At 48.1% G+C, this 15,421-nt stretch overlaps 1 protein-coding gene and 2 non-coding genes across 3 annotated transcripts in view; 1 reads left to right on the top strand and 2 right to left on the bottom strand.

The window, feature by feature from the left end:
• The window catches only part of dock10 (dedicator of cytokinesis 10), a 58,741-nt gene that overhangs the window by 21,914 nt on the left and 21,406 nt on the right, over positions 1–15,421 (top strand). Inside the window, 1 exon segment of the mRNA XM_062473442.1 lies at positions 14,134–14,209. Coding sequence (XP_062329426.1) covers positions 14,134–14,209 — 76 coding nt within the window.
• On the bottom strand, positions 5,736–5,807 carry trnaq-uug (transfer RNA glutamine (anticodon UUG)). The gene has a single exon. It is a non-coding gene; the product is annotated as a tRNA-Gln (tRNA).
• On the bottom strand, positions 6,372–6,443 carry trnaq-uug (transfer RNA glutamine (anticodon UUG)). The gene has a single exon. It is a non-coding gene; the product is annotated as a tRNA-Gln (tRNA).

Consider the following 15,421-nt stretch of genomic DNA (forward strand, 5'->3'; position numbering starts at 1 on the left):
TCTCCCCTACACACACACACACACACTCCCCAGCCAGCCCAGGTCTGATTAGAAGTGTGTGACAGTGAGAGAGAGAGAGAGAGAGAGAGAGAGAGAGACAGAGACAGAGAGAGAGAGAGAGAGAGAGAGAGAGAGAGAGAGAGAGAGAGAGAGAGAGAGAGAGAGAGAGAATGAGTGATATAGAAAGTGAAAGAGAGAGGAAGAGAGATCCCATCTATCAACAGTATTGAGACCCCTCCTGACTCTTGGGAGAGTGCTATCAGACTCCTACTGTACAGATATTATCCACATAAACACTGTCCCCTGTGCGTGGACAGAATGATCCTGGGTACTCTTTTTTGTACTCTTTTAAGATGTAGATGTGACAAACTGCTGACAGGCTCTCAGTGGTCAACCTTCCCCCACCATGAGCTGTGATGGTCTCTCTCTCGAGAATGATGGCTCTGTTGTGCCTTGAGTCCCATGCCGTGCTTGTCTCATGCCAGGCCAGACCAGGCCAGGCCAGACCAGACCAGACCACCCGCTTATGTAAGCAGTGTGATTTTGGACAGCAGAGCCTAAGTGGTTTACATAACCATGCCAACAGAGGAGTGATTCTAACCCTCTGTCTGGGAATTAGGCAACTAGCCATTAGACAGACACCATGCTCAACTGACACCAGACAGTACAGTCAGCTTACAGTACTGACACTATACAGGACAGACATTATACAGTACTGACACTATACAGGACATACATTATACAGTACTGACACTATACAGGACAAACATTATACAGTACTGACACTATACAGGACAGACCTTATACAGTACTGACACTATACCGGACAAACATTAGACAGTACTGACACTATACAGGACAAACATTAGACAGTAATGACACTATACAGGACAGACATTAGACAGTACTGACACTATACAGTACAGACACACTGCTCAACTGACACAAACTGACCCCAGTCACTGCTGACCCCAACCGACCCCAGCTAACGCATATTGGCACAATACACAACCGACATTGACCCCAACTGACCCCAACTGAACTGTGCTTGTGTCATGTCTCACTAGGTTCTACAGCTGTGTACGTGTCATCTCTTAGGTTATAGAGCTGTGTACGTGTCATCTCTTAGGTTCTAGAGCTGTGTACGTGTCATCTCTCACTAGGTTCTACAGCTGTGTATGTGTCATTTCAGCAGCCTGCGGTGTTTGCTCAGACGTCCCACACTTCTGCTGATCATATGCACTGTTTACATCGTCACCTTTCCAGTGCTGAGGGTAGGTATTATTTCCTGTGGGGACAGGAAGTGACAGTTAGTGTCAAGTCTTGGTTTTGCTTGAGTGTTAGCTGACTAGATAAACCTATCTTATCTGGAGGTTTCTAGACCATGACTCTGTAAGACCTCAGAGGACCTGCACCAGATGAAGAACGTCTGACAGACTTCTACGTTCTGGCCCTGCGGCAGTAGCTATCTGATCATGACGTTTCTCTCAGCATCACAGTCGGAATAACCTCGTATATGCAGTTTATAAACACAGCTTTCAGAGGGGGCAGAGATTATTATGGGATATGAATGAAGGGCTCTTTGACGTTTGTTCAGACTGTTCTGAGATGAGGACTTGGTCCAGCATGAAAGTCTGACACCAGTGGAACCAAGTACTGCCAGGGTGTATGTGTGCGCGTCTCAATGAGTCATTCAGAAATGAGAAACAGTTAGACAAGATAGAAAGCGAGGGAGGAAGAAAGATTGAGAGAAAAACTGAGGATGGGAGAAAGAGAGCATGAGAACCAGAGGGAGAACCAGAAAGCGAGAGAGAGAGAGAGAGAGAGAGAGAGAGAGAGAGAGAGAGAGAGAGAGAGAAAGGAAGGAGGGAAGTCTCTCGGAGGGAGGCACGGAGGGAGAGAGAGGGGCCTGTCAGCAGTGTCTGTCTGCTGAATCGACTCAGTGTTTGAACTCTGTGATCTCACACAGGGTCCTGGTGCCACACAGTGATGTCAGCTGTGTGTGTGTGTGACAATGGGGATTATGCTGCTGTATAGAGTGGGTGCAGGTAGAGGCGGGTGGGGCGAGGTGGGGGGGGGAGGCACGGTATCCTTCCACAGTTGTTTAGTCTGGGGGAGAGAGAGATGTGTGCGTGTATGTGATGTGTGGGCGGCCACAAAGGGTGCATGTGTGTATCTTACTGTTTTATTGAGAGTGGAGTACAAAAAGAGCAAGGGGAGATGAAAGATCTAAGGAAAAGAAAGAAAGAAAGAAAACATGAGAATGAAAGACAGAATATCCGTCTATACTTGACCCATATCTGTTTTTGCAATGTGTGAGTGTGCTTGTACTGTAGGACAGAGAAAGAGAGGGTAACACAGTACAGAGAGAGCGCTTGAGCGGGCAAGTAGCAAAGCATGTGAGAGAGATACCAGAGCAGGGCAGAGAAAGACAGAGAGAGAGAGAGAGCGAGAGAGAGGGAGAGAGAGGGAGAGAGAGAGAGAGAGAGAGAGAGAGAGAGAGAGAGAGAGAGAAAGAGAAAGAGAAGTAAAGAGAGACAGATAGAGAAAGCAGAAGAGTCAGAGTGTGAGAGAGAAAAAGAGCGAGAGAGAGCGAGAGAGAGAGAGAGAGAGAGAGAGAGAGAGAGAGAGAGAGAGAGAGAGAGAGAGAGAGAGAGAGTGTGAGAGTGTGAGAGAGTGTGAGAGAGAGAAAGAGAGTGAGTCCCTTGGGGCTACATACATTGTGTTTGTGTGGGTTTACAGCAGCTCTTCAGAGAGAGTGGATTTGGAGGCACAGAGCTGATCCATTCATCCTGCTGCTTCCTACTAGGCTATGCTAGACCGTAGACACACACACACACAAACACACTACACTAGGCTACGCTAGACTGTACACACACAATACCAGCCTACACTAGAGTGTACTGACACACATACACACGCAAACTACACAATGCTTTACTAGAGCTCTGCTTCTCTGTGCATGCTGGCCTGCCTGCCTGTCTATCCTGCCTGGCCAGCCACTTTAGCAATGACCCTGACAGACACCAGATAGCACACCACCTTCCATTCATCCTTCTTCCTTTCTTTCTCTCTCTCCACTCACCTCCCTCTCTCCCCACCTCTCTGTTCCCCTTTTCCTCTGCCTATCTTACACTCTTTCTCCCTCTCCTTCTCTTTCTTTCTTTCTTTCTTTCTTTCCCCTCTCTCTATATCTCCCCCCCCCACTCCCCTCCCCTCTGTCCCCTTCTCCCCCTCCTCCCCTGGTGGGGGGGGGGGGGGGGTCCAGACTAAGAATAGACCTGGTAGATGGGTACTTCCTCTGAGTGGACTCTAGTGTTCTTCTGTTCTCTCTACATTCCAGAGTAGGAGGCCAGATATGCTGCAGCCATTACTGCACACCCCCTGCCCTGCCGCCTCTACGCATCTACGCTACACACATACACACACACACAACATACAGACGAGAACAAACAGAGGGAGCAAAAACTCTGTAGGTAGGTAAGAAAGAGGGTAAGTTGAGACTGCAGACAGGGGAGTAGAGAGAGAGTAGAGAGAGAGAGTAGAGAGAGAGTAGAGAGGGAGAGTAGAGACAGAGGAGTAGGGATGCAGGAACGGATAAGTAGAGTAGAGATAGAAGAGCAGAGTTGAGATAAAGGAGTAGACATAGAGGATAGAGATAGAGGAGAAGAGAGTCTTCAGGGACATTGATGTGGAAACGTGTCCATCAGCACCACTCTGGCTCGGGGCCAAGATGCCAACGCCACCACGGGCAGATAGACAGGGCGGTGTCGCGCTGATAAATGTCCCCAAGGACACATGCCCCCAGCCAGGGAGAAGCCTGTTATCCCCAGTGGTACTGAAGATGGGAACTACGATGCCCTGAGAACAATAGAAAGATTTATGACCCGTCTCTGTCCTGTCTGGAAGATTATATTATTCAGAGAACCAGCGGCTGTTTCTGTGTGTTTTCCTCTGCTTTGGATTTGGCCCCGTGGCTGGCTAGCTGTGTGTGTGTGTGAAGCTGGCCAGAGTGCTCAAAGTGTATCTGTTAAAATAATAAGAGCACATAGGGGAGAAAGTGAGGAGTAAGGAGAGAGAGGAGTCGGAGAGAGAGAAAAAGGAGTGGAGGAAAGAGAGAGAAGGACGATGGAGGGGTGGAGGAGGGAGAAAGGGGGGAGAGAGAAGAGAGGGAGGATGAGAAGGTTGCAAGAGAAAATGTATCCCTGTGCAGAGCCATGAGGAAAAGTCTTCAATGCTGCCGTGTCCTCACCCTAGGCTGTGTGGGGGAGGGGGGGTACAGGAGCTGTATGCTGGGGTAGGAAGTAGCATTGCAGGGGGGGGGGGGAGTGGTGAATGTTGTGCAAAACTCTGTTGTGAATGAAATAATGGGATGCCACTATAATACACCACTATAATACATATGTTTGAGATTTTTGGCTGAAGATTCTACTGAGATTTGAACTCAGATCATTGTATTCAAAGTCCAGAGGGCTAACCATTACACCATAGAACCTTCTTAAGGTAACTTGTTACTGTAATACTGTGAATAGAGGAGAAAGCACCACTAGAATGGGTTACATTTGTAATGTTGACTCTCAGATTACACTGTAATAACATAGACTAACTCTCAGTGGGCCTGTAACCTAAAGTAGAGGTTGTAGAGAGATTGTATCAGGGTTGTATCCAGGTTAGGTAATGGTCACTATTTTAGCTGGGATTAGAGCTACATGCTAGTGTAAGCAGGATTGATCCCTGCATGGGCCATGTTAGGGGAAGAGGTGGGCTTGAGGTTTGAACAGGGTTTGTATCTCAAGCTCTGTTTTAACAGGCATTAAGAAGTCCAGAGTGCTAACCAGATGGGAGTCAGATGGCTGAGTGGTGAGGGAGTCGGGCTAGTAATCTGAAGGTTGCCAGTTCGATTCCCAGCCGTGCAAAATGACGTGTCCTTGGGCAAGGCACTTCACCCTACTTGCCTCGGGGGAATGTCCCTGTACTTACTGTAAGTCGCTCTGGATAAGAGCGTCTACTAAATGTAAATGTAACCATTACACCACATATATGTTGGGATAGGGGTTTTCTTCTTCACTGAAGGTACAGGGATAGACAGTCTGCTGTCAGGGAAGTCATGAGCTTCTGTAAACCCTAGATCTGTAAAACCCACACAGACAGAATGTTAGCAGGCAGGGTCTACTCATTGCTTCATCTAACATAGTGACAGAATGCAAGCAAAACACTAATTATTGAGAATGTTTTTGTAAGACAACATCTGATCATATGTGGTTTTACTGAGATTCAAACACAGATCACTGGATTCAAAGTCCAGAGTGCTAACCATTACACCATCGAACCTGTTCGAGTGTTCTAGCAATAACACAGAAATGCAGAGAGCCCTATCAGTAATTTGCTTTGGTCTATCATGGATTTAACTGACAAAATGATAGCAGTTAGCTTTATCTCATTTTGCTTAATCTAACTGAATGACAGCTAGTATTTTCTTAAATATTCATTATGCACATTCCACTACATTCCACAGAGTACTACTTATTTGATGCCAATGAGTAAGTGTGACAAAGACAGGTTCTACTACAACTTGAATCCAGAGTCCTAAACATACAAACTTAATGTCTGTAATTCTCAGACTAGAGAAGACACCCCCACTAATTAGGGATATAACAAGCAACATTGAGAACCACTTAAATTGGAACATAATCCATCAATAGAGACTGAACTAAATCCAGTTTATTTGTGATAGATGGTTCTACTGAGATTGGAACTCAGATCGCTGGATTCAAAGTCCAGAGTGCTAACCATTACACCATAGAACCTACTTATTTGATGCAAGAGGCCGTTTCTTCTTCACTCAGGGTACAGAGTAAGCTATGGGGGACGCAATCAGCTTCTGTAAATGCTAGATCTGTCAAGCCCACATTAATAGAATGCTATCTGGCAGCATCTGCTCATTGATTCATCTAACTAGTGGCAGAATGCTAGCATAATAGAGAGAACTAGGTAAGATACATTTTCACATATGTGGTTCTACTGAGATTTGAACTCAGATCGCTGGATTCTAAGTCCAGAGTGCTAACCATAACACCTAGAAAAGATGTGGGTATACAAACTTCATGTCTGTATTAGAGAAGACGGTATTAGATATTATTTAGGTATTATTAGAGAGGGTATTTGTTCTTCACTCAAGGTACAGGGCCTGACAGTGCTTTTTAGAGAAGCTATCAGCTTCTGTAAATCCTAGACATGTCGAATCCACACTAACAGAATGCTAGCTGGCAGCATCTGCTCATTGCTTTATCTAACCTAGTGACAGAATGCTAGCATAACACAAGCTATAGAGAACTAGGTTATCGAAAAGACAGCTGCATGTTGCTCTCAAGTGGTGCTACTGAGATTTGAACTCAGATCACTGGATTCAAAGTCCAGAGTGCTAACCATTACACCATAGAACCTGTTTGTGTATCTTTTTCTCACACAAAAAACACAGAAATGCAGAGAGCTCAACTAGTACTAGAGCGTACAACTTCTTTGACGAGGAAGTGTGACAGAGACAGGTTCTACTACAACTTGAATCCAGAGTGCTAAACATACAAACTTCATGTCTGTAATTTTCAGAATAGAGAAAACAGCTCCACTAATTAGGGATATGACAAGCAACACTGCCACATTCTCACAGCCCAATCGTTTTGACCCACTGAAATTGGAACATCCCCCATCAATAGATATATAACCTGAGTATGTTCAATATGAAAATTGTTTCTACTGAGATTTGAACTCAGATTGCTGGATTCAAAGTCCAGAGTGATAACCATTACACCATATAACCTGCAGATCCACCCTTACTATTTAGTTTTCTCAAATGCAGACCTTCTTATTAAAACTGTTAAGCATTGCGTATAAAGCCAGCGGGTTCAGCTCTGATTCAGCCAGTCAGAAAGAATCCTCTTGATCTCCAGTAAAGGAGCTGGAGGATCTCAGGGTACAGAAGTCTTCATGTGTTTGGGAAGCAGAGCAGCTCAGCCAGCTGTGTACATGGAGGATATGGGCCCTTGTGGACCAGGGTGTGCTGAGAGACTCATGCTAACAGCTAACCTGCTAGGATGCTGTCCGTTGGGCAGATGCTAACTGCTGGCCAGCTGTCATATTCTGTCAGGTCAATCAACATGAACAGAAGAAGCTCACTGCTAGCATGCAAGCTTTGTAGATAGTGACTGAATAAATAATCATTAATGCACATTATCATACTGACTTTTGAGCAATTGGATTGGATTACCTCCCTGAGATAGATACACACACAGAGTATTGGTTTAGTCAATGTGTGTGCGTGTGCATGTGTGTGTGTGTGTGTGTGTGTGCATGCCTGGTTCTGTTATTAGTGCATTAGCATCGACACATTGGCCTGCCTCCAAGGAAGCTCTCCATGTCGTTCTTTACTCGGTCTGCCTCCCTTTTTACCCCTGGACCCCCAACCAATACACACACACCAATACACACACCAATACACACACACCAATACACACACACCAATACACACACACGCACATGCACATGCACATGCACACAAACCCAGGTGAGCTTTCATTCTCTCAGCAGTAAGGGGATGAAGGAGACTTTAACGCGCACACACACACACACTCACACGGTCTGGTTCTAATTATTGTTCACCAGGATGGAAGCTGTCCAGTGTAGAAACACTCAGCTGCATTGTATTGCGTTTCTACATTGTAGCCTCATACAGTAACAGAGCCTGCAAGTCCTGGTTGTCAGGTTAGTTCAGTCAGCTGCAGCTGTTTGAGAGAACCCTGAACAGTTCCATTATGACCTGAAAAGGGTTCTAGAGGGAACCTTTTTGAAAACAGTTCTAAACAGTATAGCAATGGGAGAGAGAGAGACTTGGAGGGTGAAGAAAAGGGAGACTGTACCTTGACATTTTAGTATGTATGTGTATGTGTGGTGTGTGTAAGTATGTGTGGTGTGTGTAAGTATGTGTAGTGTGTGTAAGTATGTGTAGTGGCGATGAGGAGAGGTTAGGAGAAGTGGGGGGCCAGTCAAAAGGAAGGAGGATAGAGGAAGAGGTGAGAGGTGGAGGGTGTGTGTGGGGGTTTGTGTGTGGGGGGCATTGCCACGTGGGAGTATGAATTAATGAGATACTCTGCTCGCTCTGACACACTGTGTGTGTAAGTGTGTGTGTGTGTGTGTGTGTGTGTGTGTGTGTAAGTGTGTGTGTGTTTGAGTGAGTATTTAGGTTTCTCTGTCTGTCATGGCTACAGTCTCCATGTTTACGAAGTATCTGTGCAGACAGAATATGTGTGTGCAGAGTATGTGATGACCCCTCTCTCCTCTTGAAGATATATAGATGGAGAGAGGGAGGGAACGGGGAGGAGGGGAGGTTCATTGTTCTGGGAGATGGGAGAAATGGGGGAGGGTCAGTAAAAGACAGGGAAAAGAATGGAAACTTTTGACATCCTCTGCTTTCCCCACTTGCCCCTCCCCTGCCCCCTTCCCCATCTCTACCCCCTTACTCCCTCCTCCTCTCCCCTGCCCCCTTACTCCCCTCTCCTCTCCCCTGCCCCTTTCCCACTCACACACCCCTCCTCCTCTCCCCTATCCCCCCCCCCCCACACTCTCCCCTGTCCATGCCCCAGGACTTTAATTCTAGACATTTTAATAGTTTCCTTCCATAAACAAACCAGCAGCCAACGCTCAGATACTCATCTCTGGGTTAGAGCTCTCCCTGCAGGACAGCATGTGAACTGCAGGGCTCACCCCACACCACCACCACCACTGGTGACTGTTGAGATACCATAGTAACAGCTCCATCCACAACAGCAAAAGCAACAACATCCACAACAACAGCGTGTTACTGACCAGCACACACCACATCTATATCCTTCACATCACACTGGTAGCTGTTCTTCTGTGAGGGATCAAATCAAATTTAAATCATTTATTTATTTATTTGTATAGCCCTTTTGAAAGCACTTTCACACAGGGCTTCACATACACCCACAGAACTGTGCCTAAGCCAACATAAACCCTCAAAGAAGATCAGACTGGGGCTGGCTTGTTGCCTCGCCAGTGTGTTGCAGTGACTTGTGTCTGGTTGCTGTGTGAGGATCTCAGCACTAGGTGGCACTGACACAGTGTAGCGTTGGAGCTGTGGGCTAGGTCGAGGCCTCTGATATCTGAGAGCAGATGAGCATATGAGGTGTGTGTGTGTTTGACTGGGTGTGTACAGTGTGTGTAGAGGTGTGTCTGTATGTATGCATGTGTGTAGAGGTGTGTGTGTGTGTGTGTTTGATTGTGTGGTTCAGAACGAGCTTCCTTCCTGTTTGGTCTGTTCAGAGAAAAGCAGAGGTGTAAGTGCTGCTCTGTTTTCAATAGATGATGAAAGAGAAGAGAGAGAGGAGAGAGCAGAGGAGAGAGAGTAGACGAGAGAGAGCAGAGGAGAGAGAGTAGACGAGAGAGAGCAGAGGAGAGAGCAGAGGAGAGAGAGTAGACGAGAGAGAGCAGAGGAGAGAGAGTAGACGAGAGAGAGCAGAGGAGAGAGCAAGGAGAGAGAGTAGACGAGAGAGAGCAGAGGAGAGAGAGTAGACGAGAGAGAGCAGAGGAGAGAGCAGAGAGAGAGAGTAGACGAGAGAGAGAAGAGGAAAGAGCAGAGGAGAGAGAGTAGACGAGAGAGAGCAGAGGAGAGAGCAGAGGACAGAGAGAGTAGACGAGAGAGAGCAGAGGAGAGAGCAGAGGAGAGAGAGAAGAGGAGAGAGCAAAAGAAGAGAGAGTAGAGAGAGAGAAGAGAGAGAAGAGGAGAGGGGGAAAGTAGGGCAGAGAGGAAGGTACATATTAAACCCTATCCCACAGATCTGACCAGGACGAGGATGCTGCCTTGTCAACAGGCGCACATGCAAACGGGTAGTTAAAAGTGAAATACGAAGTTCCTCACAGACCTCATGGAGTGCGGTGTGACAGACATGCATGGAAACACTGGCGGCCATCTTGTTAATGACTCATAGAGCATAATTAGAAGGTCCTCCATCGCGACAGTCTAAAGTAGAAACACAGTCACTTCCCGTCAGTGGTTCACTTCCTGTGAGTGAGTTCAGCTGTGTCTCTGGGGGGAGGGGGAGGGAGGTTGACCCTCTGTCCCTCTTGAAGTGCATGTCAGTCACAGCAGAGGCTGGGAGTTCAGAAAGTATTTTGCCGCTGACTCTGAATGACGGCATCCTCTTGGCACCACTGTAGCCATGGCAACGGTGGAGTGTGTTTTCCCTGTGGAAACTACAAGCTCTTGACTCCTCCCAACCATATTACTGACTCCGCTGACTGCAGACCTAGCTGAATGCAGACTGAGCTGACTGCAGACCTAGCTGCCTGCAGACCTAGCTGACTGCAGACTGAGCTGACTGCAGACTGAACTGCCTGCAGACCTAGCTGACTGCAGACTGAGCTGACTGCAGACTGAACTGACTGCAGACTGAGCTGACTGCAGACCTAGCTGACCGCAGACCTAGCTGACTGCAGACTGAGCTGACTGCAGACACAGCTGACGAGATGAGAGTCTGCAGAAATCTTCTCAAATTAGCCGACACGCACACACACACTTACACACATCTACAAGTAAGCACTCTCTCTTATTCTCTGTTTCCCACATACACCACACACCACACACACACACGCTGCCTGGTACAATGTGATGAAGCCTGTCAGCATGGCCCTGCTGTTAGCTGTGCTGGGTGTTTCTGAGCCAGCATCACAGCTGGGTTTCATTACCCAGCTCTGGAGACGAGCTGCTCTCTGTACAACACAGTGATGTCATCCTGATCTGGGGCTCAGGCCTACTGGATGCACACACAGACACACATACACACACACACTCACGGACACATGGCATACCGTACACACATGGACACATACACACATGGGCACACACAGACACACTTAGCCAGAGGCTTTTATATTGGTAAGAGCTCAGGGAAGAGATGGAGTTAATTATCCAGCAAGAGAGAGACAAACAGTGAGAGAGAGAGAGAGAGAGAGAGAGAGAGAGAGAGAGAGAGAGAGAGAGAGAGAGAGAGAGAGAGAGAGAGAGAGAGAGAGAAGACAGAGAAAGGGGAAGACAGAGGAAAGCACAGAAAAAGATGGTGGGGCAACAGAAGAAAAAAAACAATATGCTGGGTTATTTATTGATGCTCCAAACCCTCCCTAACAAGGCTTTGAGCAGATCTGTGTCTGGGTTTGAATGCCTGGAATATCCTCTGTGTGTGTGTGTATGTGTTTGTGTGTGTGTATGTGTGTGGTAGAGCTCCGTCAGTTCTTGTGTCTAGTCTGGAGTGTCATCTCATATCAATAATTTAGAGTTGAGTTATGATCTGTAAAACACTTCCTCACTCCTCCTCTCCTCCTCTCCTCTCCTCCTCTCCTTCTCTCCTCTCCTCCTCTCCTTCTCTCCTCTCCTCTTCTCCTCCTCTCCTCCTCTCCTCCTCTCCTCCTCTCCTCCTCTCCTCTCCTCCTCTCTTTCTCTCCTCTCCTCTTCTCTGTCCTCTCGTCCTCTCCTCCTCTCCTCTTCTCCTCCTCTCCTCTCCTCCTCTCCTCTCTTCTCCTCACATAAACTCTCGTCTCTCTGTCTCTTACACACACACACACACACACACACACACACACACACACACACACACACACACACACACATAACCACTACTTCTACCACTTTCTGAGATGAACTGCATTACCCAGAGAGCACATCTTCCAAGCCAGAACCACAGCTTCTAGTCGTCATGGCAGCAGGAGCAGAGCATCATGCACGGGTCTAGAACACCCACTGACTGCTAGGGGGCATGACTGTCGGCATGACAGTGCTATTGTAGGCCACTGGCATAGGGACAAAGGAATGCTGTGTGTGTGTGATTGTGTGTGAGTGTGTGTGTGTGTGTGTTTGGTGAGTTATATCAGGCATGTAGCTGAGGGATCTACAGAGCAGAGGAACCAGTGAGAGTCATCTGATTGGGCGAGGGGCAGCTGAGGTTATTAACATTTGTGTGATTGTGTGTATGCGTGGCATTTGTATGTGTGAGTTTGTTTAGGTGTGTGACGTGCCTTTGTGTATGTGTGGGAGGTGTGTGTATGCTCGTATGTGGCGTGTGATGGTGAGAGGTAAGGCGTGTGTGTGGGAGGTGGGTGTGTTTTTCTGTCAAATAGACCTGAGAACCATAATCATGACCTCATCACCCCCCACTGCTCTCTCCTCCTTCTGGTGATGCTCTACTGAGTGGAAACACATTCTACTGAATAGATACTAACTCAACTGAGCGTGTATCGATTCTACTAAATAGATGTTGATTCCTGTGATTGGTCTACCGTTACTGAGCTTAGCTTTGACAGGTTCTCACTGATGTTTGATTGGTTAAAACATTTCTCTGAGCTTAGTTGTGATAGGCTAACTACATCTTGAGCTGATCTTTAATAGGACAACTACTCCGTAGCTGATCTCTGATAGGCTAATGGCTCTGTGAGCTGAACTGTTGCAGGAATGTCACATGTGTGCTCCATTTTCCCAAACAGTCCTGAATCTCAGCATGTACCCACAAGATATAGTACACACACAAGTACACACACCCGCACACACAAGCACGCACACGCACACATTTTTACCAACCACCCTATCTTGCAACCCCTCATGACTGACCCCACTCACCCCCGGCCCTCCCTGACATACAGACTGCTCACACACACTGTCACTGACTTCCATGCAAACAGGCTAATAAAATGTACTTTAGAACACACAAACATCCCTCCTTTCCTCTCCTCAGTTCTTATTCTCTCTCTTTTCTAGTCCTCTTCTAATTTCTCATTTCTGTTTTCACGTTGTCTCCTCGTCTCCCCTTCTCCTGTCCTCACCACCTCTCCACTTTTTCTTTCGTTTTTTCCTCTCGTCTTTCTTTATCCTCTTCTCTCTTAGTGCTTTGGCGCAGTCTGAGATATGAGCTGCATTTCAACACTCACTTCTTAAGGGGTGGCGGGGGGGGGGGGAGAAGCGAAGGAGGGGGAGATGGCGAGAAAAGAGCATTCATGGCCTGTCTGCAGAGTTAAATCAAAGTGTTACAGCTGCAGCACACACACACACTGCACATACACACACACACACACTACGACCATTTTTGTGTGTGTTTTACTGTAACTTGGATTGACTTTCTGTCGTTTTTCAGTTGCAGCTGAGTGACTGCTGGAGAGAGTGTGTGTGTGTGTTAACGTGTCTGTGTGTTTGAGTGTGTGTGCGTGACTGTGTGTTCTGCTGGATTTGGTCAGCTGACCATAGTGGTTTTCTGTGATTGGACAACAGGGCGGAGCTACGCACAGCTGCATAGAAAGAGAGAGAAGGAGAGAGAGATTGAAAAAAGAGATAGAGAGAGACAGAGTGAGTTGAAAGGAGAGAGGGAAAGTGGGAGAGAGAGAGGAGAGCGAGAGAGAGAAGGCGAGGGAGGAGTGGAGAGTTGGAGCAATGAAGCAAGGGAGTGAGGGAAGGAGGGAGGAAGGAGAAACACACCAGTGTGCCTTCAGTCTCCTCCAGCCAGAACCATTCAGAGCAGAGCAGCAGAACAGAAGACAAGCTTTGGAAAGCTGGAGGGAGAGAGATATATAGAGAGAGATAAAATAGCTTAGGACTAGTCACTGGACCAGTGATAGACCAGGACTGAGCTGGACCAGGGGTAGACAAGGGCTGTGCTTGACTGGGCTGGACTGTTGATAGACCTGGGCTGGGCACTGGACATTGGATAGAGCAGGACTGGCTGGACCGTGGAGCCAGGCTGGAGGTAGGGCAGCAGGTAGACCAGGGCTGTAGACCAGGGCAGGGCTGACCGGGGGCTGGCTGGGACCTGGTCTGACCTGGCCTAGTCTGGCCTAGCTCCACTAAGTCATCTCTTGGCTGGGACAGTGATCAGTGATCTGGGACAGTGACCTGGTGGAGGGGGGTGGATTGCGTTGTGTGGGGCTGGACTAGCCGACTCCTAAACCTGTTCTAGACCTGGTCTAGGGCTCCGTCTGGACGACCGTTGCATTGTGGGTATGGGCTGTTCGGCCAGCGTGCTTCTGCTTCACGCCCTGCGCTCTGTGGGCGGGGCTAACTGCGGTCACATGTGCTCCCGTCAGGACCGCTGTCATTGGATGCCGTTCCGCCGAAGACGGCTACGCCGCCGTTGACATCCCCTTCACCATCATCGTCATGGTAACGTTTTGTCAGGCTGCGCTCTGTGGAGAGAGAAAGAGAGAGCGAGAGAGAGAGAGACAGAGACTGTATGCGTGGTGTGTGCGTGAGTCAGCTATGTTTGGGAGGAACATTAATGTCAGCCATATGTTTCTGCTGCCTCCGTGTTGTTCTGCTCTGCTCGGGGTGATGAATGAACCTGGATTGGGTGAGGGGGGTGGAGGAGGAACATGGAGGAGAGGAGAAATAGGAGAGGAAGAGAGGGTTAAGAAGGGAGGAGAAGACTGGAGAAGGAGGAAGAGGAGGGGGAGAGGGAGAAGGAGGAGGAGGAGGAGGAGGAGGAGGAGGGGGAGGGGGAGGGGGAGGGGGAGGGGGAGGAGGACTTCTGGGGGGGGGGGGGTAGGTGGTCAGACTGGGGGAATGCGTTGACTGTGAGAGTCTGGCTGCTTACTAGGCTGAATTTCATGGCTCCACTCATACAGCCCACCCATACCAGATAAAAACACCTCTGCACTAACATAAATCATCGAATGTGTGCTTGAATGAACTGATGAATGAGTAACCGGGCTTTGCAACCTTGCTAAGAGAACTAAATTCCTCATTGAACACATTTCTAGAGAAACCTCTACCTCTGCCCTGTCGCTCTGCAGAACCGTGTTCCTCAACAGAACCCACCAAATTTCTCTGCAGAACCTGCACCTCAGCAGGACCCTGTTCATGAGCAAACCCTATTCCATTGCAGAGCCCTGTTCCTCTGCAGAAGCCTGTCCCTGAGTGTATGATAGCAGACTGGGCTGGTGTTTGGAGCAGAGAGAAAGCAGGCAGCTGTGACCAGGGCTGACCTGTCGCTCCCTGGGCGATACATCCGTCTACTCTGTAGACTTTCACACTCCTCCCTTCTTTTCCTGTCTAATGACCTTCCTTCTTTCTCTTTCTCTGCCTCCCTTTGTCCCCCCCCATGCCCTGTCACTGACACTGGTGGCAAGAGAAAGAATGTAACAGTTTCCTCTCCTCCCTTTCACCCCTCTCTCTCTCTCTCTCTCTCTCTCTCTCTCTCTCTCTCTCTCTCTCTCTCTCTCTCTCTCTCATCTCTCTCTCTCTCGCTGTCTGAATGGGCTGATATAAGCCAGATGGTGTCTGTCCAAGCGTTGCTTTATCAGCTGTCTGTCTCACTCACTTTCTCACTCTATCTCTCTCTCTTTTCTCTCTTAACTGTTCTCTCTCTGTCTATCG

The sequence above is a fragment of the Osmerus eperlanus genome, chromosome 11 (assembly GCF_963692335.1).
Source record: "Osmerus eperlanus chromosome 11, fOsmEpe2.1, whole genome shotgun sequence".
Taxonomy (NCBI): Eukaryota; Metazoa; Chordata; class Actinopteri; order Osmeriformes; family Osmeridae; genus Osmerus; species Osmerus eperlanus.